The sequence below is a fragment of the Hippichthys cyanospilos genome, chromosome 3 (genome assembly GCF_059441005.1).
Source record: "Hippichthys cyanospilos isolate Australia breed blue-spotted pipefish chromosome 3, RoL_Hcya_1.0, whole genome shotgun sequence".
Lineage (NCBI taxonomy): Eukaryota > Metazoa > Chordata > Actinopteri > Syngnathiformes > Syngnathidae > Hippichthys > Hippichthys cyanospilos.
The window spans coordinates 26,738,744-26,765,751 of record NC_142371.1 but is presented as its reverse complement, the minus strand read 5'-3'; the positions used below and the strand labels follow the sequence as shown (position 1 = coordinate 26,765,751).

The following is a 27,008-nucleotide window of genomic DNA, read 5'->3' as shown; positions in this document are numbered from 1 at the left end:
AATAATCATAATTGTTTAAAATCATGTTGTTGGAATTTAGAAAAAAAAAAAAAGACAAAGAGCCACTTTGGTGTCAATGCCAGAGGGGCCTATGCCTGGGTGTCCATTAAGCGCACCTGCTTGTTGTCCCGCACACTGAAATCAATGCAATCAATCCAGCAAAGCTTCCATCCTAACAGACTTTATTAATTCAGCAGGTTTTGGAGATGCAACATACAGCAGCAGCGATGCAGAGTGGTGTTTAGGCTTAAGGTCGAGGAGCAGTTGGAGGTCAAGCTTCAAATCACCCACACCATTCACATGGTCAGTTCCTGGAAGGAAGCGGAACAAAAAACGTGTAACTTGCTGAAAAAAACATGTTCTTTTGTATGCACAGGACACATTAATCGCACCAGCTTTGCTTCCATCTTGTGGTATTTTTATACCAAGGAACTATGTCGAAATGTTTTCCAGAGCTGTGCTTTGCCATTTTTTGTGGCATCTTGGTGACACGGAACAATGTTGGAGTTAGTTGAGGAGCTTCATTGTAGACTAATGGTTCTCAAATGGTCTTAATGTGTACCTCTTGGGTATATAAAAGTACTTCAGGAAGTGTGAGGCAGGTAAATATGATTTCCACAGGGTTTCTGCAGATATTTGCAAATCAATTGGAGCATGAAGCATGTTCTTGCTAAACTGTGACTCGCTCACAAAACATTGTCTTTTAAATTGAGCCCAGTGATATTACCTCAAACGTAATTCAAAAGATTGATAAAACATAAATGGAACAGCACTGTTTTAAAGCTCCTGTTTATTTTTATTTTTTTAAATGAAGATGTTTTTGGCTAGTTTGGGTGTAATTGGCTGAAAAAAATATTTCACAGGGTGTACATTGTTTAAAAAAAAAGGTTGAGATTTAGACAACATTAGTGCTTTGCCACTTTCTTGTGGCATTTTTTTTGCCTGTGATCAAAAGTGGATATGGCCTGATTGTCGAAAATCTGAAAAATGATTCCTAGTGTACTACTGTATTATTTTTCCCTGATCTGCTGGGATCCGCTGTTGGTCAAAATCGTTATGAGCATGGTCAATACATATAAGGTTCTTAAGTCCTTCACCCCAACAGAGAAGATATGGAAAAAGGTATGCAAAGGCAAAATAGCTATTAGATAAGCTAACTGTTAGCTGCTAACAGTTAGCCTAACTTATTCTAGTAACACAGTGAAATTAACAACTGCATTAGAGCGAAACTGATTTCTATTCTATTGTAGTTGTTTTTTTATTTATATTTTTTATTGTTAATATTAATATTCCAGACAAATTGGAGCAGTCTCCCAATTTTGTTTGTATTCTGTATACAATGGCAATAACAGCATTCTATTCTATTCTATTCTATTCTATTCTATTCTATTCTATTCTATTCTATTCTATTCTATTCTATTCTATTCTCATCAGTCTGGATGCACTATGTAACAATGCTACCTCACTGAGGTCAATCTTGGTACTCCAACTATCATCTGTTTTGGATTGTCGACCGTGTCGATTTGTTTATTCTTCATGAGGGATCTTTTCAAAATTGCTACACATGTAGCTAAATCTGTTGTTCAGTTAGCTTCTTTATCTTATACTGCCATCTTGTGGTGAGAAAGTCCTCTCAGAGTCACTGCGGAAAGATTTGACTTGCCGTTGACCTCCACCCCCCCCCCCCCCCCCCCCACTCTGTCTATTTATTCACCATCTGCCATCCTTACCATGATCGCATTCACTATGTCATTCTTGTTGTGTTTCAGAGCACGCACGGCTTTGGCTCGAGACACGTTAGCCTGAGCCATCACCAGATCGATGTCCCTCTGCTCCAGACCCGTGTCGTCCACCTGGAAAGACCGATTGTGGATGGTAATGGGTTGCAAGTGCCCTAAGCGGTCACTGAAATCAAGGAGTGTACCTCCTCTTCTTCCTCTTCGCTCTCCTCCTTGATGGTCAGGCTGGGTGGAACAGGGGCCACTAAGGGAGTGGAGGTCACAGGCACCTTGAATTTCTCCGCAGCAGCTTTGTGAGCCTGTTGAGAAAGATCCTCAATCTGGCAGGGCGAGAGAAGAGATGAATCAGAAACGATGCAATCATCGGAAACAAGATTTCAAAATAAAGACAGTCTTACCTTGGCTTCCCCAAATACAATATAAATATCTGAGGCAGGGCTTTTAAATACATCTGGTCGGCTGATGACAAACAGGATGCTTTTGGACTTCCTTATGGTTATTCTGGTCACACCGTGGACCGGCTTGAGACCTAGTTTAGACATGGCCTACACACATGCAGAACAGCAGAAGAAATTTCATGATATACATTGCTGGCATTGAGTTTTATTAAAGGAAAGTTTGTTTGTCTGACCTTGCGGGCCTTCTTTTCACTGCGGCTTTGTTTCAGTCTGTTTGGGCCTTCATCTACAGAGGAGAAGGACTGGAAGGGAGTCCGGGTGTTATTTGAGAGGATTTGAAGAAACATGGTACCAAAAACAACAAACTCTCCTCCACGCATTACCGACTCAACTACTCACCCTTATCAATTAGCTGAAAAATGAATAAAGCATGTAATTTTACCAAGCAGCGTTTGGATAAAGCAAAAGTAGAACATTTCCTGCAAGTATTAATTTCTGGTCATAAATTATAGCCAATAAGCCTTTTTTATGCACGGTGATACACATGAGAATAAAACATGGCATTACAGAATAAATATGTTCATTTAGACCTAATTTCTAATATTTTGCCTGCTTCATTTAAGTGTAAAAATAGCCTAGAAGAAAAAATTGAGGCAAAAAAATAATTTGCAACCAGGCTCACCTGTGGTTGAGGAGTTCTCACTGACTCCCCCTCAAGCTCAAGAACCGAGGCTTCACTCTCTGACTCATTACAGGAGGCCGCCCGGGAACCTAGACAAGCACAAAACACATGAACAGTAAATGAGTTCTTTTATGATTGTTGCTGTTTTTTCTTGTTATTTCTGCAGTTATTTATCACAACGGCTACAACAAGACCTGCAATTGGTCCTCAAGGGTTAAGATGATGTATTGGAATTGAAACTTAGCCAGTTTTTAGGTATTAAGGACCTTTGTATTTCTTTTACTTTATATATCAAAACAAGCTGGTCTGACTTGATTTGACAGTGATACAAACACCAGAGCATGAGATTTGCCTTGTTCAACCTTTTTGCAAATGCAGGATATGGATCAGTTCCAAATGAAATGAGTTCAAATTGCAAGGACAATTCTTTCAAATTGGCAAGGTATTAAAGCCAGAAATACATTTTTGAAACAACCCACCGCAGAAATACTTAAATGGGGGTACGTTAATGCCGTGAGAGTAAAAGTATGGTTTTATTTTCAAATCAAGCGCAAATTAATTGTAACATGCAGCAACCTATTGGTAAATTTTATTAGTGTGACTACTTTGCAAAATATCATGTGCCTTTATGTTAAGTTTTATCCGGGTGTGTATTGTCATTAGTGATGCAGTGAGTGTTGCTGGTCCGATGAATGGTAAATTCACAACACCCCGACGGTGCATTTGATAACAGTAGTAATACAAATTCTTTGTAAGAAAGAGCTTGCGTACCACGGAAGCAGTTCAAGTTTAGATTACCACATAAATGCAAAGCAATCGAGCACAGCTAACGATGGCAACAATGCACAAGGAAGTCATAGCAAATCTCTCTCTCAGACTCGAACACCCTGTATTTGAGCAAGTCTGCAACAGATAGGAAGGAAGATGTTTTACTTTAATGTTATTTTCTAATTATTTGGTGATTGACGAATCAGCCCCATTTCTGCTGGAATTAGTGCTGGAATCCAATGTAAAGAAGAGGTACTCACAATTGTTTTTGACATCTTCAGAAAGTTCGTGGCCGTGGTTGACTGACTGTTTGTCAGTTTGCCGATGAGAAGAGAAAGAGTGACTTTCCTTTTGACTAGATAGAGCAGTCCTCTCCGTGGATCCATTTCTATTTCCCGTCGCAGAGCCTTGAACACAACGGAGTCCATAATCCTCCTCGCGATCCGTTCTTCTCTGGGCTAGACTGGAATCTTGTGGACAAATACCAAATGATTAACGCTTCATTAAATTACTCGGAATATTGGTTATTACTTGTAAAACACGTAACTCTTACCTTTGGATATTTTTTTTGTGCCTTGTTTGGTAGGATGGGGTAAAGGAATGATAGATGACTCCTGGGTTGGCTTGGACATCCCAAAAGGTGGAGAAGGTAAGGCAAGACTTAAGTCAGATGTAGTAAGCACTTGATGGTTGATGGTCGAAGGGGAGTAAATTGCGGAGAATGCATAGGTGGTGCTTTGGGAAGTAGGCTGGTGGTCTGTAAATGCAGGTTGGGATTCTTGCACAGGTGTGGGAAGGTCTTGTTGTGGCCCTGTCAAAGTCCGAGGAATGGGTGAGGTAAGGATCACTGGAGGAACTGAGGAAAGAGGACTGGATATCATGTTAGCCTCAAATGTTAGGCTCTGATCGTCTTCTATGTTGTCATTGATGTCCACTCGGATTATTCTCTCAGTATTTGACGGTGGTCTGTCATCCAGCATTTCCTGTCTGTTGTCAAGCCTGTCTTGTTCATGGTGTGACTCTTGGTTTGTTTTGACCGCAGCATTGAGGTTCTTTGGAGTAGTCCTGTCATCCTTGTGACTCAAGTTATATAAACGTTTTTCAACTTGTGATCCAGATTTGTCTTTCTTCTGCTGACACTCAACTGATACCATTTTGTTGTTCGATTTTTGGCCTTTATTTGTTATTGGAAGGCAATCAACAGCAACCGAGTTGTCATCTTTTGAATTTTGTTTGGGAGCAAGTGCTTTCTTTTCATCATCAAGAATGTCATGGCTGGAGTCCAAATCATTGGTTACCTTGAAGGCCTTGTGTTGTTTCCGTCTTCGCCCTTTCTTCGTGGTGCCAACTTTCTCTGTGCAAAATGCATCCTTAGCGGTGTCACGCGGATCGTCTTTATTCTTTCTATCAGTTTTAGAGCAGCTCTTTTTTAATTTCTTAGTCTTTTCTTCCTCGCCCATCCCTGAGTTCAAATGTACACACTGCTGTCCCTTAAAGGCATCTTTAGGCTTTGGTTCATCAGCAAGCCTGTCAGTCGCAGGACTGGTATCATTTCTTTTTTGGGCTCCAGTTTCAAGCTCCATTGTTATCTCATCTGTCTCTGATTGCAAACCCTTATTTTCACCTCTAATGGGTACAGATGGATTAAATCTACGTCTAGGATTAAAGGATCCAAAGGATCCATCCAATATAGTAAGTGCTAGATCTGGGGTGATTGTCCGATCGCCTGGACTTGTTTCTGATATGCTTTTGAAATTTTGGCTTGTTGCATATTTTCCCACTGTAGTATTTTTTAAGAGCAAGCTACAATGGTCTTCTTTTGAGGATAGGGTCTGTGTTATGTGGAATGCTTGGGTAACAGAATCGTCTAGTGATTTTTCATCGTTGGGCGTTGCAGTCGAAGCTTGTACTGGCGTATCCTCAAGGGGAATATTCGAAACAGATTCTCTGATTTTGACATTCACAAATTCGGGTCTCACTTCCTCAGAGAGAGCATTTAGTCCTTCATGCATTGCTATTTCCAATGAATCAAAGGTACAATCATTATTATTGTTGGAATCCATCCAAGTGACTTGTAGTTGTGTGTGTCTGTTATCGTCATCATTATGATTTAAATCATTGACATCGTCGCTAAAGAATCTTCTTTCTCCACCACCTGCCTCTGAGATCTCCTCGATTGAGTTCCAACAAACCAAATTGGAAGCAGAAGTCATTTCTCCTATCAGTTCTTTGCCTAGTGTTTGATTCCTCTTTCCATCCATTCTGTTATTATCTTTCACTTCGAGATCATAGCCAAAAGCATCGTCATATTTTTGATATGCTTCACTACTCATGTTAGGAATAACAGTTGTTTCTGTCCTACCTCCTTGCGTGTCACACATGAGTACACTTTCTGTATCTAACTTGTACTTCTTCCCCAGTGACAAGGAAAGAGACTCCCCTGCTCCCCATACTCCAAGTTCAGAAACTGACCCTGAATGTAATTCTGTCTTGTCATCACACCAGATCCTGGGTTCAGGATCAATTTCTCTTCTCGTACCTGTTTCTGAGTTTTCTCTTTTGGGTGAGATTGCAAGAGGAGAGTGAGGGGATCCGCAAGCTCCAAGTATCCGCTCATCAGTACTCAAGTTCTCCTGACTGGAGTCACCGGGGCAATGTTCAGGAGTCAAGGTTAGATTGTCTGCAAGGCCTAAAATAACCTCTGGAGAGGTAGAGATTGGGATATTACTGGGGTTGGGATTTGGGTCTTTAGGATAGGAAAGAGGAGGCACTCCTTTATTCAAGTCATTAGTAGCAGTTGTCATACCCAAATTCAAGGAACCCAAGTCAGTAGTCCTACAGTCCACACTTCGAGGCTCTACGCTGCCAATTTCATTCTTCTTGTCCCAGTCTTCTCTCTCAGGCTTATTTGATCCACTGGAGGACCACTGCGATGATAAAAATGTGCTTGCTCCTGTGGCTACATGGTTTCCTGATAGATAACGGCTATGCTGTATAAGCAATTTATAAGAATCTCTTTCTGGAGTGGGCTCTTCCTTGGGCTGCTCTATACTAATGTAATTCATTTCACCCTCATCTGCCGTTTCCTTTTGAAGAACTGGACTACATGGTTCTGCAGTCTTGTGACTCCCAAGAGAAGATGAGGGATATGATTTGGCAGGGCAAGGACTGTGTTTAGATTCCTCGGGAGAAACAAAATCTTGTACCATGTCAGTCATATTCCTATTGGGTTTGCTCAAGGACTCGCATTGATGGGAAGCTGTGAATTGTTTTGCCAAGATCTCATCCATTTGTGAAGCTTTTGTTTCGTCTAATGGACTGGAACACATTTGCGCTTCTGCAGGCTTGTGTTCCATTTCATTGCATTTGGACTCATTGGGAAGACAAGTTGTTTCAGGGTGATCCAGTATCCTATATGTGCTTTGCTGAGTGTGAAAACGTTCGGTTCGACCGGTTGCGGTGGCAGATCCTTGTTCAGATTCTGATTGCATTTCTGTAGAATCAACCGTTGGCTCCAATGACTGTGCATGCCTCTCAGTGCTGTACAGGCGTTCATCTTCCTCCCCGTTATAGGAAGCAGAATCTAAAGAGTCATCAGTATCATCTTGGAAACAGAAGAAATCATCCAGCCCATCGTTTATAGATGTCTCTGAGAGTGTGTGAAGAAAGGAGGCTGAGCTGTCCTCATCAGTAGCACCCTCTACTAATTCTCTGACGTATTCCCCCTCTTCGTCATCTTGTTCTTCTTCATCTTCTTCCTCCTCAACCACTTTGACCTCCACGTTAGCTTCCTCGACCCCCTCACCACTGTCATCTGTGTCGTCATCAAAGTTCTCCTCGTCATCACCATCATCCCCAACTTCCACTATTTTGTTACCGTTGACATCATCGTCAACATAGTCATCATCATCTTCTTCATCATCATCTTCAACATCTGCCTCCTCCTCTCCTGCTGCATATGCATCGACATCCTTGCCTTCATTTCTGTCCATTACTATTTCATTGTCATCTTCCGTGGGGAAAAGCGTGATTTCAAAGGAATCGGCTTTAAAAATAAGGCTTGTGTGAGGGGGAAATGGGATGAGAGAGACAGGGATCATTCTTTCTTCTTCTGGTATATCTTCAGCACAAGCTGCCTGAGCGAACATAAAGGAGCCGGGGTCAAGCCTATCAAAGCCTCCACGACTGAAAGAATCCAAGTGAACAACAGGAGAGTCAATATTCGGGTTAGGCGAGGCTAAATCAGGAGTGACGATTGTGGACAATGTCTCTCGTTGGTCAGTCGTGTGTCTGTAATCTACCTCAGATATGCATGGCTCCAGTTGCAGGTTGAGGACTGAATGCATGAGACTTAATTGTTCCTCCATCCCTGCATTGGACTCATCTAAAGGACAGAGGGAGCTCTCAGACTCTCCACCATCCTCCTGCGAGTCACTGGTGTGGCTGCTACTACTTCTTGCTGGAGGTGTATGTGCAGTCACCCAACAAGGACGACAACTTTCTCTAGGAATCCTGTTTTCAAGTTCATTATTTTGAGTCTCTTCTTCTTCAAGTATTGGTGTACCTGTTATTCCAAGTCGTGGATTTAATAAATCCTCAGAAGAGCGCACACATGATTCCCCTAGCCTCTCCTTCTCACGGTCTTGACTTGTACGGACCTTGTCCTCACCAACTTCATCTCCGATCTCGGACAAGGAGCCGACAAAGGAAGCTCGAGCCTCTTGTGTGTCTTCCGCGAGGAGCAGGTTGGGAGAAGTGGAGGGGGAGGCTGATGATGCATAGGAGGAGTTCCAGCTTCCTCCTTCAGCGGTCATATAAGAGCCAGAGGGGGAGGTCACGGGGGAGCAGAGGTCATCACTGTCTGAGGGTAAGCCTGGTGAGGGAGAGAAAGCAGGAGAGCCTGGATAAGAATGATGTTTAAGATGTGAAGAGCGGGATCCCATCTTGATTGGAGTTGAAGGGGCAGTGTAATATAAGTCAGGGTCGAGGGATGAGGGCACACCCACTCTGAGCGGGTCTACAGAATAAGTTGGCTCAGAAAAGGACAGAGTCACGGGACAGGCCTGCTCGTGGACAGATTGGGAAGGCACTTCGACATTAGCAAGGCTTTGACCCTTGTCCTTTGCCGTCAAATTGTCATTATTTGTGACAGGCTCCAGACTTGAGGAGGGCGGTAATGCAAGACTGTTCACAGGGGATGTGTTGATGGGTGAGGGTGGAGCGGACTCTGTTTGTTTATTTTCATTGTCTGGGTTATTAAATTTGCACTCTTCATTGTTGACTTTTGTCTGAGCTTCAGCAAAACCCGGGGTAATTGATGACTGACTAGCCTGACCAGAGTGGCCATGCATGTGGGTTCCTTTCAGAGTCTCTGACGGTTTAAGGAATGTCTCCTGGCCCATCACTACCCTAGTGTCCATGGTCTGTGGCTCTGGATAATCACTCTCCACTTCAGAACCTGTCAGGACCTGGGGGTGATACACACATGTTAATGTCACACAATTGCAGCAGGGATAAGAAAAATAGATCTTACAAGCCTAACACAGACTTTGATTCTCTCCATTTTAACGGGGACAAGGCGGCCACAAGGTCCATGACCACCTAACTTTACGGACAATCTCGGCAAGTTGTTGCGTCGATGATCAGACCCTTCAGGTTGAGGCCTTGGTGTCCCGGTGGAGTTGGATGTTGTATGAAATAGTCTGGGTCCAAATGGGGATGTATATGATGGTAACAGCTTCTGAGGAGTGCTTGGAGAAGGGCTCGAACCACTGTCAGAAGGAGATGAGCCACTGTCACTGGGCGTTGATGCTGTGGATGGGTGTCTGCTTTTGCCTGGGAAACAAAATAATTTTACAGATAAAATCAAAGCGTCATTCTCTGAATATATTCATGCACGAGCGCAAGACTAAAAAGACCAGTTTTCAAACTACAGCGTCTTCTTTCTTCTATATTGTCTTCTTTCGTCAAGTTCTGGTAAGTGGTCTTTCACTTATATAGATCTTTCCATCTTAAGTATTCAAAGCATTTGACACTGATTCCTTATGACACGGCATCACAATCAACTGGGAGTTGGTCTCTTGCTCAAGGACACAACGTTCGAGAATTGAGCCCACAGCCTCTCGGCTGGGAGATGACCGCTCTGCCACCACATGCCGCCCCGAAAACAAGGAGCCAAAAACAGTAATGCCCGTTCAAAGCCCTATTTTTAGTTCTCAAGCTCACTTTTGACCTCAAGAACCTTTTAAGGGCCTTGTCTCGGAACTGAAGGCTTTTTAAATTAATATCACATTATTACCAACGAGACTTGGGTGAGACCAAGACAGAACTGTGATCAGCAATAAACACAGAATCCAGATTCTACGGTGCCTTCTTGGTGTCGTCTTATGTTATTTGCCATTTGTTTCATTATAATATTAAAAAAGCTGATTTTTTTTGTGTTGCAACAGTAACTCAAAATAAGTGGTCATTTTGTGATTTGTTTTATATACTGCATAAATACAGCCTTGGTCTTGTCTCGGTCTTGATCTCAAAAAGTCTTGGTCTCGTCTTGGTCTTGACCTCCGAAAACGTTGCTCTCGCCTTGGTCTTTACTGTATTCTACTGTCTACTGTATTCTCAGTTTCAACAATATATATATATATATATATATATATATATATATATATATATATATATATATATATATATATATATATATATATATATATATATATATATATATATATATATATATACATATCAACCCTCTACATCAAAATGGATGTGGTTTGATTTCCTCTCAGTAACACAGAGGGAACAGAGGCCTCATTTTAACTAGGCCGTTGCCATCATGACCTCAGTCCGCATGCTGATGGGCCATTTTGACACACAAGTGGCACAGCTCTGTGCCAGCCACTGACACACACACACACACACACACACACACACACACTTGCACACACACACACACAAGTCACCCTGCCAGTTATCATTGTCACCCTGTTTCATGAGCACTGCTCATGGCTGTGGCGGATGCAAGCATCAGCACTTAGCATCTATGCTTGCTCTCCACCCCAACAATAAGCTCTGAAGTGAGTGTGCGAGCTGAGTCATGCCTTGCAGACTTGGCTCAAATGAGAGTGATACTCTGCTAAGTATGGTCACAACTAAGTTAACAAAAGGCAGACTAACAGGACAATAAATGCTCCCCATGCCATTGTTCTTCCCTGCCCAGATGAATAAATGGTAACTAACTGGGTAACTGTTACTGTGGTCTAAATGTTGGCTACCAGTTTCTTAAATAGCTTTGTGCTGCTCCTTTGGGGGAAGACAGTGGAACTATAAGTGGAGCAGAATCACTGAGGCCGCAGCGCCTTGCAGGCCTGAGGGAAGTCAGCTAGTCTGCCAATGAAAAAAGGAAAAAAAAAAAAAAACACTGACTTTCAATGCTTAGCCTGTCTGATGCTTTCAAACATATAAATATGAAACTAAATATGTGATTATTTATGTGTGACTGTTGGTCTTAAAACTGGTAAATAAACAACAGTCTTGCAAGAAGGAATATTAATCATGCAGAAAATGCAAAATACTTAATTGCTGAAACACCTTTTATCGCATATATAGAAGACTTAACATTTTGGAATAAGGAACAGAAAATCTACAATTGTATAAATTTTCCATTAGTTATACTTTCTGACAGGTTTTATTTCTCTTATTAGCAGCAACATAGCTTGGCCGATTCAAGCTCATGAACTAAACAAATCATGGATTGTTTTCTTGCTCTTAGGGGAAGAAAGTTCTTTTCTCATCTCTCTTATTAGCGCTGGACATTTTTTTCTAGCACAAAAGGTGAACTTAGACGTGATAACGCAGCTCAGTAGGCAGAAAGGCACATATTTCCCTAGAGATAGAAAAAAAAACATATAAACATGGATGAGTTGGATATATACTTGGGGTGAGAATCTTTCAATTCTGATTTTAGGTTCACAATTTGATTTAGGATTGATCTTTGATTCAAAACTATTTTTAATTCAAGATGATTTGATTGACAATGATTTATGATTCAATCTACAGACGTGCAAAAAATTGTCATAATATACTTCAGTCTACTTTGCAAAACGGACAAACGGAAACATTAAAATGTCATTTTTGTTACATTTACTGTCCTATGTTCTGAATTCTAAATTTTCCTCTTTTATCTGTTTTATAATTTTATACTTCATAAATTCGATTTTGAGAGATGTTCACTTTTGTGACATATCAAAGTGTATTTGTGTGCCATCCCTTACACCAGCGGTTCTCAAAATGGGGGTACAGGTACCCCTGGGAGTACTTAAAGGAACTTCAGGGGGTAAATCCTGTAAAAATAATTATTGAATTAATTGTTTCAGGAAAATCTAAATTCATAAAACAAATTTTACGTTCAGTAGGTAATGCAAATGAATTATTGTAAAAAGCCAGATTCTCCTCCATATAGAATGGTTGGACCCAAGTTGTCAAGTGCCACCTCTCGTTACCTGTCAAGTCCATGCTTTATTTTTGTGAAGGCATTTCTACTATGATCCCAAAAGAGGAAACTTTAAATTGACCATTTTTCTGTAGACAAATATTTATGTATAAATATGTCTTTTTGAGAACAGGTCTGACACTTTATGTTGATTATTTTTTGTAAACAGATCTCTATCGTAATCCCAAAGGATGACGCTTTATGTTTAATACTTTTCTGTGAACAGATATTATTTGTAATTATTTCTTTTTTAGAACAGGTCTGACACATCGTGTTGATTACTTTTTGTAGACAAATATGTATTAATAATGAAGCTATTTCTTTTGATAACATATTGCTTCTATGATCCAAAAAAAAAAGACAGTTTAGGTTGAGTATCTTTTTTGGACCAATACAAATGAAGTTTGAAAGGGTCTAACGTTTAATGAGTCAGACACTGAGGGCATGTTTTTTTTTAAACCCAAAGATGCTTCGCACTGGTTAAGGAGTACTTGGATGAAAACATATTTCACAGGGGATACATCACTGAAAAAAGGTTGAGAACATCTGCCTCACACTGCTGTTAGTGCTATGTTTTTACATGGGATTTCTGCCATGCTGCTGTGTCATGATCTAGCTAAGGCAGGGAACGAAGGGCGGAGCCACATCAGTTCGCTCATCTGCCACTTCACAAACCTGCATACTGCATGAGGGTCGAGGATGAGCCTGCGTGCGCATGAAGACGTGGAGGCACTGGAGCAGAGGATGAGGCAGTGGGCAGAGGGCAGGGTTAGGGCGGGGAGGGGAAGCGAGAAAGATGACAGTCGCAAACATGCTTTGCAGGGCCGTTTTTTTGCAAGTCACGGGGATGAGAGCGGGGAGTTTCTAATAGCGACTACCACGACGGAGGAAGGAGTTTCCGTTTAGCAGATCGTCCACATTCTGTCTTAGCAATGTCCCTGTTTGTGTCCCACAAGTCCCAGAGGTCCTACCTGGTCCCGGGAGCCCGGTGTCGTCCTCTCCCTGTCCCGGAAGCTGGTTGGTGGGGACGGATCTGTGAGCGCTTTCCCCCGGCATGCTTCTCTCGTGGCTGCTTCTCTTTGGCTCTGACGCAACAATAAAAGCCAGAACAGACAAGGTGAACAAGGGGGGAGGGATGGAGAAGGAGGAAGAGGAGGGAGGGAGGGGGAGCGGAGTGCTTAGCGACCTAGCACTCGCATCTTCCCTGCAGCACGTGTTTGTTGATGAGTGAGGTTTTGTTTTTTTTGTTTTTTTTATCTATGCTGCAGCGCACGATTGCGCTTTTTTCCCCACATTTGATCTACTCAAACTCTGCCCGTGTATTACGTGTGTATCAAATCCGCAGTCTCATGTCCAAATCTTCCCCTCCCTCCTCTTTCTCAGCCAAGCGCCGACTGGGTCTCGGGGGTGATGTCAGCACATTTCGTGCATCCCTCTCAGTGCTGCCCTCAACTGCGAAGGAAGATACTGCAAAAACAAGGACATTCTAAACAAGTCGAGGAAAGAGAAAGTCCGAACACACATCCTAGGTATAATTAGACGACTTATGCCTCCTGCATGGATCGCAACCCTAATGAGTCCCTCGAGGACAGTGGGAGCATCTGTTTATCTCCCTCCACCTTACAGTATCTGCCTCCTCCGATTTATATTTTGGCAAATAACAAGTGCAAAACGCATATAAGCGCTAATGGAAAGAGAAAGACAGAGGAGGCTGCAAACATTGAGCCGCATGATCAGCAAGGGCAGTTTCTATGGCAACACAAAACTTCCCACGACAGTCTTAGTGTTACAGAGCAGAGCACAAGTCATGCCGACCATACAAATGCGTCTAAGCAGCCTCGGTGCCAGGGTATGAGAAAAAAAAATGCTAGTCTCTAATTCTGTACACTCAATTTACAAATCTGTTCATTCAGTTAGTAATTTGTTCAGTAACAGTTGCAGACAATAGAGATGAGAGTTTATAATTTAGAAATCCTAACCTAATAGCCCCAAAATTAAGTAACCTGGAAATATTGAGTACCTCGGTTAGTCCAAGAGCCCTCTTCTTTATTTTCCCATCTTGTGACACATTATGCACCCTAAATGTGATGTTAGAGTATACTTTTCGTCACTCACTAGTTTCCTTGCTCGAATTACCAATAAAACGGGACAATTCAAGCGCCTTTTTGCCTTTCATGAAATTGTTTTAAATGGCGCATGTGTCCGAGGCTGCCATCTTCTGGTAGAAAAGTGGACTCGTGTTGCGTGTCAGATGTTACGTAAACGCGTAGAAAACACACCAAAATATGTAGTACGTATGATCCGACCAGATGATAATGCAAAGACTGTGAAATGTACAAAGGCAGTGGCATTGAATAAATTTCATTTTCAGAATTTATTTTATTCACATTACTTTATTCATTTGTTTATCTGAATTATTACGTTACCCTTCATCACCTCACTATTATCGTTTATGTATTAGTAGACGATACATGCATGTGTTATGTACTGTCGGTGTAAATTATTGTGTTGTATGAAGTTAAAAACAAAACACGTGCGCATGATTTTTGGAGCGCAATGGCAAGATGCAGCTGAAGCATTTAAAAATCTCAACTTGAATTCATGTTCAGAGAGCTATGACATATCATTGCGAAGGGAATGGGGGGTGAGGGAGGGGAATCTTATTTATTTATTCATTGTGCTCGTACGTTTAAACACACTGCCACACTAACTGTTAAACACATTAGTTCATACTACTTCACCATACTTGGACATTCTTATTCATTAGATTTTATTCATTTAACCATGTCATTTCAGGATAAATATTTTAAAAGTGTATACGTTTTATACATCAAATTTTCTTAGTTTTGTTTTTATTCAGACAGCTTTTTTTCTACGTCTGTTTCTATTTTGATATGATTTTGAGCTATGAATAATTATTTTAATAATGCAATCAGATTGTATCACGTACAAAGATGTAAATTTTCTTTTGGTGATCCCAATTTTACATATTTAATTATTTGTATCATTTTTAGTTTTTAAATAAATATTGTATAAAAGTAATTAAATATAACCTTTTTTCCTAATATGCCATTACAATTACACTTGCACACTATGTGCATTTTCAGAACCAAGTGTTACTCTTTAGTGAATATAATCATGATTTTTTTTTTGTCTTTTATAGCAATGATAAAAAGGCATTATACATCCTTTTTTTCCATGCCATACCTTTATTTTCTACTTTGTTAGTGATTACACAGTTATACAAAAGACAATCAGATGTGTGTCATATTTGGATTACGATATTGTGAAGCAACAATGCTTTAAATGTTGTAGGGGGAAAAAAAACACCAAAACAATCATTTTATTTTTCTGGTGCACCTCAGTCGTATCTCTGCAGGTCAGTTTCCTCTTTGGGAGGCTCTTGGCCTCCACAGTTGACTGGATGGAATGGAAGTTCTTCCAGTTGAGTCTTCCCCTTCAGTGTGTAGCAGATGTCAGACCATGTCAGCACAGAGCCTCTGGACCATGGGGGGAAGGGAGGAGTAATGAATTGATATTTCTTTTTGTGTTGTAATCATCAGAGGTCATCTGACTTGACCTCTGGTTATGATAACAAGGCTCTTACTTGTAGTCATCCTCAGTCATGTACTGGTAGATGTTGTCGTTTGAGGGGAAATCCCACATCTGCAGGTCTGTCACATGACCATTCAGACCAGACATCGTGATCGCAGGCTCAGCAGCGAACACATACTTAGGACACAAACACATATGAAAGGTCAACATTTTTAGGATGGACAGATGGACGGACAGACACACCGTACCTTCTTAGGTAGCCTGGTTGAGTATCTCTCGCCGCTTCCTCTGTAGAGCCTGGCGATGCCATAGTTGGGGTAGAGAACCAGGCACAATCTGGGCCACTGTCCGTCCTCAACCCTGGTTCCAGACCACTCGTTGGCCTTGAATCTCCTGCTCCAGGTGGTTGTGTGCAACCAAAAATCATCGTTGGGGCCTGACGTGAGATTCAAGGGGGTCTGGCTGTAGGGGCCGAGGGTGAAGATGGTGCGGGGCCGCGTCTTGGTGTCAAGGCAGTAATGCAGACAGATGGTCAAACCTAATGGAGGGAGAGGTGGAAGACAGGTGGCTCATTGACAGATGATAGATGGACTGACTGATTGATACATGGTCAGATGGATTGATTGGTTATAGGCAGATAGCAGATGGGTGGATGTACAGTATATGTTGATTAAAGATGAATTGATGGATGGATATAAGTTAGATACTGTAGTTACGATAGATGGATGGATGGATGGATGGATGGATGGATGCATAGATAGATAGATAGATAGATAGATAGATAGATAGATAGATAGATAGATAGATAGATAGATAGATAGATAGATAGATAGATAGATAGATAGACGGTTGGATTGAGCTCTCTATAATCTCACCACTTGGGTAGGTCTGAACATTGCCAATGCTGAAAGTGAAGTCAGGTGGGTAGAATGTCACTCCTCCTCTATCTGTGGAGGACATTTTTTAAAATTAGTGTTATTATTTTTTGGAAACAAGCAGGTTAGCATATGCCCATCTGTTTATTAATATAGGGTGATAAATAGATAGATAGATAAATTGATCGAGTGACATTACTCTCACCTTTCCAATAGCCATCGTAATACTCCGTAATATTTTCGTTTTCATCAGTAGAAAACAAAGTGATCATTTTCCCATTTAAGTCGGCGGAGCAACCTGCACACACACAGAGAAGATGTCAACACAACAGCAGCAAGCAAACAAGTTTGAGTGAGGAAAAAAAAAAAAAACACTCTTAAAAAAAAATGATGTGAAATAAATTGACCAAGATAAAAACAGAGCTAACATTATAGTTCATATTAGTGAAAAGTAACTGCAGTCACTCTTTGTAAATCCCCCATCCCATAACAAATATATCGTATGTGCATGAGTGTGTATACCTTTGTTTATGGGATAGCCAGAAGCTCCCATGATGCCCAATATGATCATCAGGGTGGAAGCACAAAGACTTGTTTTCTTCAACTCCATCTTCAGCTCGGTGTGTGTGTGTGTGTGTGTGTGTGTGTGAGAGAGAGAGAGAGAGAGAGAGAGAGAGAGAGAGAGAGAGAGAGAGAATAACTGAGTGAACGCGCTGCACTCTTTATATATTATCAGCCAAGGACACGTTCACATTCTTGCTTGGCTAAGTTTCGTTTTCATAATTTTCCTGACCTGATGCTCTATCAATGGTACAATATCTCCACAAACACGAAGTTAAAAAAAGCAATTTTCAGCAAGAACATCGCCATTTTATTTTTATATTGTGATAGTGAGTTAAAAATTACTCAGATAATTATGATAGTAAAGTTAAATACCAAAGGTGTGGAATGTGAATCCAAATGCAGGGAAGCAAGGAGGCAGGAAGTACAAAAATGATTTACCCCCCCCCCCCCCTCCCCCTTTGGAAATTCAAAAAATAACTATACAAAATCTAAAAGAAAGATTGTTCATTCATTAAAGTCTCAAGCGTGTCTCAAGGCAACGAGGCTTCATATGTCCTCCATGATGTAATTTCCCGAGATTTAATCATGCTCCAATACGCGTTTTAGAAATTTCATCCTGGATTTTTCGACGCACGTATCGAAGCTTCGGCACATTTTGACCCAACGCTACAAGAAATACAATACAAATGTATTTCCAAACCAAAATAAACATAAGACAGATCATGACATCGTGCGTAAATGCTTAATTAAAAAGATACTAATGTGCCTGTGAAATTGATGCTTTTAGACAGGTGGTGGGGTATTCAAGAAAGTAGCAGCACTCAAGTAAAGTACAAATATCTATTAACAGAGCACAATAAGTACTTGGTTGCTTACATTCTTCATACCATGGGGGATGCGTGATACAAGAAATCAGGTGTGTCCAGTGTTCCACAAGTTGCTACATTGTTGCAGGGGTTGACGATATCTTTCAGATAGCTCAAAGTGCAAGGTCATTTTTTTGGGCATTCAGTACACTGGGAATCGTACCTAGATTTAAAAGAATGAGATAGCTAATTGAAATGTATTAAGAACGTTTAGTGTATTTTGTTACACTGAAACATAGAGTGCGTGTGAGTGAGTATGTGTGTGCACTTGTGTTTTTCCACAAAGTGGGGACCAAATCCTGGGTTTTGCTGTCTTCGTGAGGACCTCTCGCACTTGGACGCAAGTTCAGACCTGTTTTTTTGTTTTTGTTTTGAGGGTCAAGACTTTCTTTTAGAGCAGGGAAGTCAAACTTATTTTCAACATGGGCCACATTGTAGTTATAGTTTCTGTCGAGGGTCGTTATGACTTGAATTTGAAGTATGATCGTCACTGATTTACACTTTTTGAAAACAGAGGCCACTAAAAACTGTTCAAAAGTGAGAATGACAACAACAACAAAAAAAGTATGTAAAATTTGAAGTTTGAAAACCTGTGACTGTCCATCACTCCATCAGTATCTCTAACAACTGGAAGACGCCCAATGTGATTAATTGTGGTTGTCTATTTTTATTTATTTTTTTTTTGGTCAACTTAAGGTAACATGCTCATTATTTCGAGTGGATTACAATGTACTCGAGGAAAATCACACGACAGCAACCGTTAACAATAAAAACATTTTATTCCATCACATGATGACTCACACATATTTGTTAAATTAATACCATCAATTGATTGCTTCCATATAGCCAAATGTTTTGTATGGATAAAATGTTCCTTCCAGATGCTGCAACTTCAGCCTGGCTGTATCAAGACCAAGCGAAGCCCTTTCTGCACAAAAACTCCAGCTCACCATCTCCATGGAAACAGGGTAAGCCCCATACATTGCCACAGCAACAACAGTCAATATATATATATATATATATATATATATATATATATATATATATATATATATATATATATATATATATATATATATATATATATATATATATATATATACTGAATATATATTTCCGTTTTTTGCAATGCCGCACTATTCCACATATGAAGACGTGTGAGTGTAAATTTACTGCATTTGTGTGGAACAATTGGGCTGAGTTTGCAACTGGGATCCAAACAAAGCAGCTCATTTGGCCATGTCCTCGGCCACAGCCTTGCCCATCTTGTCCTTTAAATAAGCCAACTTCTGATGTTCCGTCTTCAGCTCCATCCACTCGTAATAAGGAACCTGAAACAGCAACGCGCGTTTTGCGATGCCGCCATAGGAAAAGGTATCAGCAGTGCCATAAACAAAAAAAAAGTTTGACCATCAGTTCCCTTTTAATTACAGAAATGAGATATGGCGTGACCATTGGCATCATTAGAAAGGCTCTTACCTCCACTACAATAAGGCCAGATAGTTGCAGGTGTCGCTTCATCATGCTGAAGCGTCCCAGGAGGTCTTTACTCTTGGAGCCAAAGTTGGGGAATTCCCACGCTACAAAAGCGATTCTAAAACACAATGCCAAGAGCACAAACTGAAGAAAGTAGATTCTACAAAAAGAAATTGGAGGCAAAAGGAGACTCTGGTTTATGTTTTTTCTCCCCCCCAACTCACCGTCGTGCACCTTCGGGTAAAGCCTGCTCGCCGCCTCCTTTCGGAAGATGAGGAGCTCTCAGCTGGGACAAGTCAACTGGTTTGTTGTCACTATCTAATACCACTTCACCATCTGAAAAGACATTATAAGGCAAGAACCCATCTAAATGTTGTCACTTGCTGTACAATGTCATGAATTAAAAAAACAAAAGTAATTCTTAAAAATTTCATGAAATGTGATAATCTGGGAAAAGATGGAGCAACTGTCCAAAATTGGTCAAATATATATTATGTAATGAGGTTATTTCGAACCACTTGTTAATATATTCTAGATGTAAGTTGCATGTCAATGTAATCCCCAAATCTATAAATTACATCTTGAAAAAAGCAGCCATCAAAAATATAGGAGCAGGATTTTCCACAAGTTAAATACTTTACTTATTCAGCCGGCATAAAATGTAATATTTCGTTTAAAGAATGCAATAACAGCATTATTTTGAATTTACAATTAATGCCTTTAAAATGCATTTTGCCACTTATAGTCAAATGAAAACTGACATCAAATGTGCTCAAGATCGGTAACAAGCAATTGTGGATCACCTGTTTTCTGGGTTCAGTCGTGACATTTGCAAACTGAGCTGTGATTTGTTGTTACCTGACCTCTGAGCACATCATTTTCAGCTGACAGCAAGTGGCCAATGCTTTTATAGAGGTATTCATTTTACATGGAAAAAAATGACATCATTATATGCATTCATTCACTGCCAGCCATTTTAAAAACTTTTGACATTTTCAATACCTACAAGATCACGTGCTCAATGATTATTTATACACCAAATCTATCAAATGAAAGCATAGACCTTGCTAGATTTTTCTGCATTTTTTAAAATCAGCAAAAGAAAAACATGCAGATTTACAAATTTCTGTCGTTTCTTCAAGTGGACTCTGAAAATGCGTTCATCTCAGATCTAAAATAGGCCATTGTTGTCATCTACTGGTGATTATGGCGATGAATGAGATACTCCCCATCCCATCCTTGAAGGGAAAAAAATACTTGACGATGGCAGCGAATTTTGTTAATTACAAATAAAACGGCCAAAAATGTAGCGTCTCCTTAAGTAAGCAAGAATGAAACAGATGTGAATTCTGTGATGACTACAGATGCGAGCGGTAGTTCACGCAATACAATGTACAACATATGCTTCCCGTATATTGAGTGTAAGCATGGCCCCTTACCAATCGTCCATCCGTACACAGTGCTGACCCTCGCACGAAGCACGTTACTCCTCCTGTCCACCAAAGCGTCCAACGTCTCTCTGAGGCTGCACTGCAGTGGAGATAGCGGGGACGTACGAGCCGGGACGGGTGGAACGTACACGCCAGATGGCGAGGATTCAGGATGCTCCAATTGTAGAGTAGCGGCGAGATGGAGAAGCTTTTGTCTGTAGTTTTCCTCTCGAACTGGACTGCCATCTGTAGCGGGTTTGTTGATGTAATTAATGATGCGAGAAATGTTAGGACGCTGGTCACTATGCTCACCTGACAGTTTAGCAACATGTTCTCGCTGCAGGAGCGGGAGGAGATAGTGAGGCCTGGCCTGCTGTAGCACGCACAGAGACCATGCGACATCGGTCCGGAGGAAAGGTTCCAGGCCTGAGAGGGAGCTCTCCAGAACAGGATGAACCTGAGCACAACACAAACAAACAACGTTTAACGCAATGCTCTCTCTCTCTCTCTCTCTCTCTCTCTCTCTCTCTCTCTCTCTCTATATTATATATATATATATATATTTGAAATATGTTTATTATATATTCAATAAAACCAATCAATCAATAAGTAGTACCTTTGCATAAAATTCGTCTCCTTTGTTAGGCTGAAAGTTCAGTCTGGCAAACGTCATGAGCATGTTACACAGCTGCAGATTGCTGTACTTGGCGCTGTGCTCCATATAGTGCTGGTGACACAAAAATACGACGTTAACACTTTGTTGTTTTTTTTTTTAATATAATGTTCAAGCATTTGATCCAGCCTATTCATTCGTATATGGCCATCCATTCGAGCTGCCATATTATGTCTTAACATCCCGACCTTTCCAATGATGATTCCTGTGTTTGAGTAGGATTTAGATATAGAGATAAAATGGACACAAAAGTGGACACAAATGAATAGGCCAGGTCGCAGGAAGACGTAGCGTTTCGGCAACAATGAATTCAAAAGTCCTGCCCGACTGACCTCCGCAAAGGCCTCGAAGAGCGGGATGTGAAGCCATTTGAGGAAGCCCATTGACTTTGCAAAACGCGTGACCTCGGCGGGGCTCAGTTCAGAGACCCGAGGCATCAGCTCGGACGCCATTCGCTGAAACACTTGGGATTGGTGGAAATTCAACTTGCCTGGGGAGCCCAATCGTGTGTTAGGAGTGATAATTCAAATTCAATAAAACACAGAAGTAGCAACTACAAACACTGTTATCCTTGTACAGGCGGAAATGTTTTTTGACCGTTCGGCATTTTGAAGCTTAGATTAACCCATCGTTACGGCCTGATGAAGTGAGACTAAACACGGAGAGTGTTATTACCATATGCAAAGGCCATATCGAGTAAGAGCGGAATGGTGAATTCTGCCGACGGTCTCTGGAGGAAATGGTAGGACAGGGCCCTGAGAAGGGGCACGGACCTGCGGTTCAGCACAGCCAAAGACACACACACTTTGCGAATTTCTTCTGCTGAAAAGCTTTCAGCAAGCTCCAAAGCCTACAGAGGAGAAGAAGAGAAGAAAGCTTAGCTCATTAATTCGTTGTGGGACCATTGCTTGGGAAAATGTTGAATTTTTGCTGAATCTGACTTTGGGGCATAAAAAATGAGCTGTACGTTTTGACTTTAAAATTGGGAGAATGTGAATCTGTTTTATTAAAACTGGCATTGGGTATGAATAGGTAATTTTTATGGAAATTGTATTGGTGAAAGTGTTGCATTTTTGATTCATGTAACAATTAATCAACAATTAATAATTGTTAATGGCAATTGATCGTTTGGATTCCATTTGAATTTAAAACGATCAAAATGCCTAAACATTCAGTTTGTGAACAGTAAATATTCTCAAATTTCTGTAGTCCTACATTAAAGCAGACTGATTTTTATGTATAATTGTATTAAATCATTGTTATTTTGGAAAACAATGATGAACATTTTTGCCTATTATTTCAGTTACGTACCAAAGCAACATCTAAATCACGCTTAATGTATGCTTGTGTATTTTTTATTATTATTACTATTATTTCTATTTCTGTATCTATTACAGTACTTCTACAGTATTTCTACTATTTAACCTCTATTTGATATAGAAATGAAGAAATGCTTCTTCTTCTTCGCCCCCCAACAATGTATTTATCGATTTAAAAAAAAACTACACAAAAAAAAGAAAAAAGAAAAAGAAATCCATGAATTGATTATTGAAATATTTGTTAGTTGCAGCCCGAGTGAAATTCTCGATTAGTGTAAACTTTTGGTAAGTTGAAAATCGTTCCCAAGGGGAATTGAATTAGCTGAATAATCTAAAATTCAGATGGAAATAACAAACAATAATAATGTGAAGTTGAATGCGCCATTGGAATGAATAATAAACAACCTTTGAAGGAGAGTTGCCCTCATTTGGAATGAATAAGTAATTTTTGGGTGACACGTTGAATTTTAGCACAGTCATGCTGTCTATATTCAATTTGCTGTCAACTGAAAATGACATCACGTGCCTGCAGCACATGTCATTTTCAGTTGACAGTTGACATTATTTTGCTAACTAAACAATTTTACATGGCGGTTTAATGCCATTGAAAATACTTTTTTTTTTTTACTTGCTGTCAACTGAAAATGACATCACATGCCTGGAGCACATGGGATCTCATTTTCAGTTGACAGTCGACATTAATTTGCTAACTAAACGATTTTACATGGCGGTCTAATGATATTGAAAATACATTTTTTTTTACTTGCTTTCAACCGAAAATGACATCACATGCCCTGAGCACATATAAGGTCATTCTCAGAGACATTAAGTAAAAACAAAAAACGTATTGTCAATGGCATTAACCCTCCATGTAAAATTGTTTAGTTAGCAAATTAATTACAAAGCAATAACCCTTTACTGCTGAAAATGGCTGGATAAATGTATTATCCCTTTAAAATTTTCACTAAAACTGATGACATAACTGATCATCATACCTTGTCCTCTAGTCTGTCCATTAGGACAGGCGACACGTATTGTCCTTTGGAAATGAGCCCACTGACAGTTTTGGCATCAGAGATTTCAGTCCAGCGTAGTTCTAGTTGTTTTAGCGCCGCAGTGACGATGGCCACATCCTGCTGTACCTTCCTGCCGGCCCCCCACTCTACTAGGAAGCCCAGTTGCTTATAGCTTAACCGGCGGATCCGCCACAGCACCTCTGTTTGGACAGAACCCAACACCGGATCCACGCTGGGGACGCCGATCACCCAGACAGCCCGCAAAACGGAAATAAGAGCGCTGTTCCATACTGTTGATATCTGGAAGGTAGACAAACGAGTAATTTCTTACAATTTTGACCCTAGGCCCGTACACTGCAAAAAGTAAAAAAGGCTTCTAACAAGATATATATTATTTTTTGGGGTCTAAAAAGGAAAATATTTTGTGCAGTAAAAAAGTCTAAAGAAAAAATATTAATTTCAAACTACTAAATGTAGCATTTCTCCTTTAGAGTTCTATGCTCAATAGATTTATGCTTTTCTCATAACAAGATGGAAAGATGATTTTGAAGGCATTAAAATTGATTTGGAATTATGTTTACTTAAACACACCACATTGTAGTATTTGTTTTGGTTGATAAAGTTTTTACAAAGATATTTGGGGTTGTCTTGTTTTCAAATCACAGCTTTGCAATGGTATAATTAAAAAAAAAATCAAATGTATTGCTAATTTAAGAAAATGCAAGTAGGAAAGTTTTTTTTTTTTTTAATAGAACTGCAAAGTAGGGCAGCATTATGCCCAAAATATTATTATTTGTAACGATTATTCATCATGTTTGCTCAAACATGTCTATTTTTTTTAAACAAGTAGTATATAAAAAAGGCTTCAAGGCTTGATACTTACAAATAATAATAGTAATAAACTCAAATAGATAAGAGTAAATAATAAAACAAATGAATACGTTGCAACACAGCTAACTTACTTGCTGAGTGCAAACCAATGAAAAAAATAAGTCTACTTACTCAAACTTGCTCAAAATTTCAGACTCATTTTTGCACTCAAATTGTTCTTGAACTTAGAAAAAAAAAAAAACTTAAATTAAGTTTTGTAGGCTAGAAAAAAAAATCTTACCCCATCGGCAGATTTTTCTGCATTAAACAATCAAATTTGCCCAAATTACCGTTTTGTTTTTTTTTTCATCTTGGTTTTTGTCCGGTACTTTTTGTAGTTTAGCTTCCTCACCTGCTGAGTTATTGTATCCATCAAGTCACGCAGCCTTGAGTCCTTGGCGGGCTGTTGGGGAAACCTGGTCTGCGTCTTCTGCATCATCCTCGTCCATGCCAACAGAGTACAAGCCGCTTGATTAGCATTTCCTCCATGTTGTTCCCAGGCTTGCAGGATCTGCTCGGGCATCTCGGCATTTTCCACCATATCCTCCAACTGGGTGCGGGTGGGAATTTTTGAAACCACGTCGGCTTTTGACAGCACACTACTTTCACACATTGATCTCTCTGATGTCAACGGGAGGCACCGATTCCTCCGCAGCTGAACCAGGCCAGCGGCTGATTGAGGTAGGCAGGCAGTTGGGGTTTGAGAAGAGGCCCTGCATAGCAGACGGGCATATCTGCCGAGGAAACTAGTGGCCATTGGGCTCTGGAGGCAAGGCCGCAGCAGAGAGATGAGAATATGTCCTCACTTGTCAGTAGCCCAGAGCACCATTCCACATCAGCCCTAAGATGGTAATGGAAAAATAATTAGTCTAAAATATTTAATCAAAAAACAGTTTAGCAAAATACACTTTAGAAACAGACTTGTGGAATGTTGGGATTGCTGGGAAGTACTTTGAAACACCAATTATGTATACTTTCTTGAGGAAGAAAGCATTTATGATGACGCTGCAGCACATGTGGCCAATTCATGACTTTACAGAAGAGCATGATGTGATTGATATGTAGCAAATGTGTTGTTCCAGCCTAAACATTCAGCTAGCTCAGTTCAGTAATGAAACATTGGGGAGAAAAGGCATACTAATTATCACTCCTTTTTTTTTTTTTTTTTGCTAGTTACTTCACCTATTAGCAAACCTATGGCGATTTTTATGCCATTTTCTTTCTTTTAGTAAAAGCACTTTTAAAGTTATTGAAGGAAGCAAAGTTTTGGTATTCACTTTTGCATATAACTTTACGCTGTACATCAACATCACATTTACTCAGTTATAACAAGACAACAGATTACAAGCCATATTATTAGTGCTAGCATTGAATACAAAACAAAGAGAATTAATTAACACCTAGTCAAATCTATTACGTTTAAGAAAAATATAAACGTTGTAAATGTGTAAATATAGTGGTACTGATAAAAAAATAATTTAATGACACTTAGAAGAAAGCAAATTACTTCCATTTTGTTTTCTGTTCAAAGCTACTCTTAATAGCTCGATAATTATGGCATTTAATTAATTGTTACTCAATAGCAAACTGAGAATTTTCAGTAATACTGTCGTTAATCTGTTTCCTCGCTTTAATTGAGTAAACGTGAAGGGGTTTTATTGCAGTAAATGTTCATTTATTCCTTAACAAACAATCAAAATTTCTACTTTTACGATTGTTTTACACAACTGAGCATGTGAGTACTTTTTCCACATCGGTGCTTCTCACACAGGTGAAGAACCTCATTTTGCTAGTAGCCACTAGCATGTTATATGGCTCTGGAAAACGCCGGTTGTATAACACGAACACTCATTCTTTTAGTCAACGATTAGTTGTATAACAGCTGTGCGGCAAATGTCACCTGTCCTCTTTTGACAAGAAGTCCCGAGAGACAAGACGTGGAAAGAAGGCAACTGTAGTCTTAGTTGTCAAGAAATATGAAATGCTGACCTTGCCGGGGAAAGGAAAGGCGTCTCAATGAGCAATTTCTTCACCTCTCACGGGTTTCTTTGCAAATGGCAGTGGCCCAGCATGAATCGGAGCACTGTTGCCTGTCGCCTATAACGTGCAACAGAGATTAAAATGGTAAAATATACTTATTAGTGCCTCACATGGAAATTCAGGATGCAGTCGCCGGTCGCAGGAAGATTACGTCAGAGGACACCCTTACGTCACATCAAAAAACTACACTTTGTACATTTTTTCCCGTGTTGTTTCTTTTCTTGTTAGAATGTATTCATTTTAGGATAT

The 27,008-nt window shown here is 40.1% G+C and overlaps 3 protein-coding genes across 3 annotated transcripts; all 3 read right to left on the bottom strand.

The window, feature by feature from the left end:
- Positions 1 to 165: 165 nt before the first annotated feature.
- Positions 166 to 13,172, bottom strand: LOC148426594 (uncharacterized). Its single transcript, XM_088410475.1, has 10 exons — positions 13,047 to 13,172; positions 9,136 to 9,422; positions 4,141 to 9,055; positions 3,848 to 4,057; positions 2,820 to 2,908; positions 2,371 to 2,439; positions 2,138 to 2,284; positions 1,925 to 2,059; positions 1,731 to 1,853; positions 166 to 311 (listed from the first exon to the last, which is right to left on the bottom strand). Exons 1-10 carry the CDS (start codon positions 13,129 to 13,131, stop codon positions 297 to 299), a joined length of 6,075 nt encoding a protein of 2,024 aa, XP_088266601.1. The 5' UTR covers positions 13,132 to 13,172; the 3' UTR covers positions 166 to 296.
- Positions 13,173 to 15,261: 2,089 nt separating this feature from the next.
- LOC148426593 (uncharacterized) lies at positions 15,262 to 17,194 on the bottom strand. The gene is made up of 6 exons (XM_088410850.1): positions 17,028 to 17,194; positions 16,711 to 16,803; positions 16,506 to 16,577; positions 15,879 to 16,168; positions 15,683 to 15,807; positions 15,262 to 15,575 (listed from the first exon to the last, which is right to left on the bottom strand). Exons 1-6 carry the CDS (start codon positions 17,113 to 17,115, stop codon positions 15,437 to 15,439), a joined length of 807 nt encoding a protein of 268 aa, XP_088266976.1. The 5' UTR covers positions 17,116 to 17,194; the 3' UTR covers positions 15,262 to 15,436.
- A 1,853-nt stretch (positions 17,195 to 19,047) lies between these two features.
- Positions 19,048 to 26,899, bottom strand: LOC148426592 (FAST kinase domain-containing protein 4-like). The gene is made up of 11 exons (XM_088410625.1): positions 26,709 to 26,899; positions 25,072 to 25,560; positions 23,829 to 24,149; positions 22,190 to 22,364; positions 21,847 to 22,004; positions 21,458 to 21,568; positions 21,154 to 21,298; positions 20,851 to 21,087; positions 19,636 to 19,747; positions 19,415 to 19,529; positions 19,048 to 19,266 (listed from the first exon to the last, which is right to left on the bottom strand). The coding sequence occupies exons 2-11, from the start codon at positions 25,474 to 25,476 to the stop codon at positions 19,165 to 19,167; spliced, it is 1,881 nt and encodes a 626-aa protein (XP_088266751.1). The 5' UTR covers positions 25,477 to 25,560; positions 26,709 to 26,899; the 3' UTR covers positions 19,048 to 19,164.
- Positions 26,900 to 27,008: the final 109 nt, after the last annotated feature.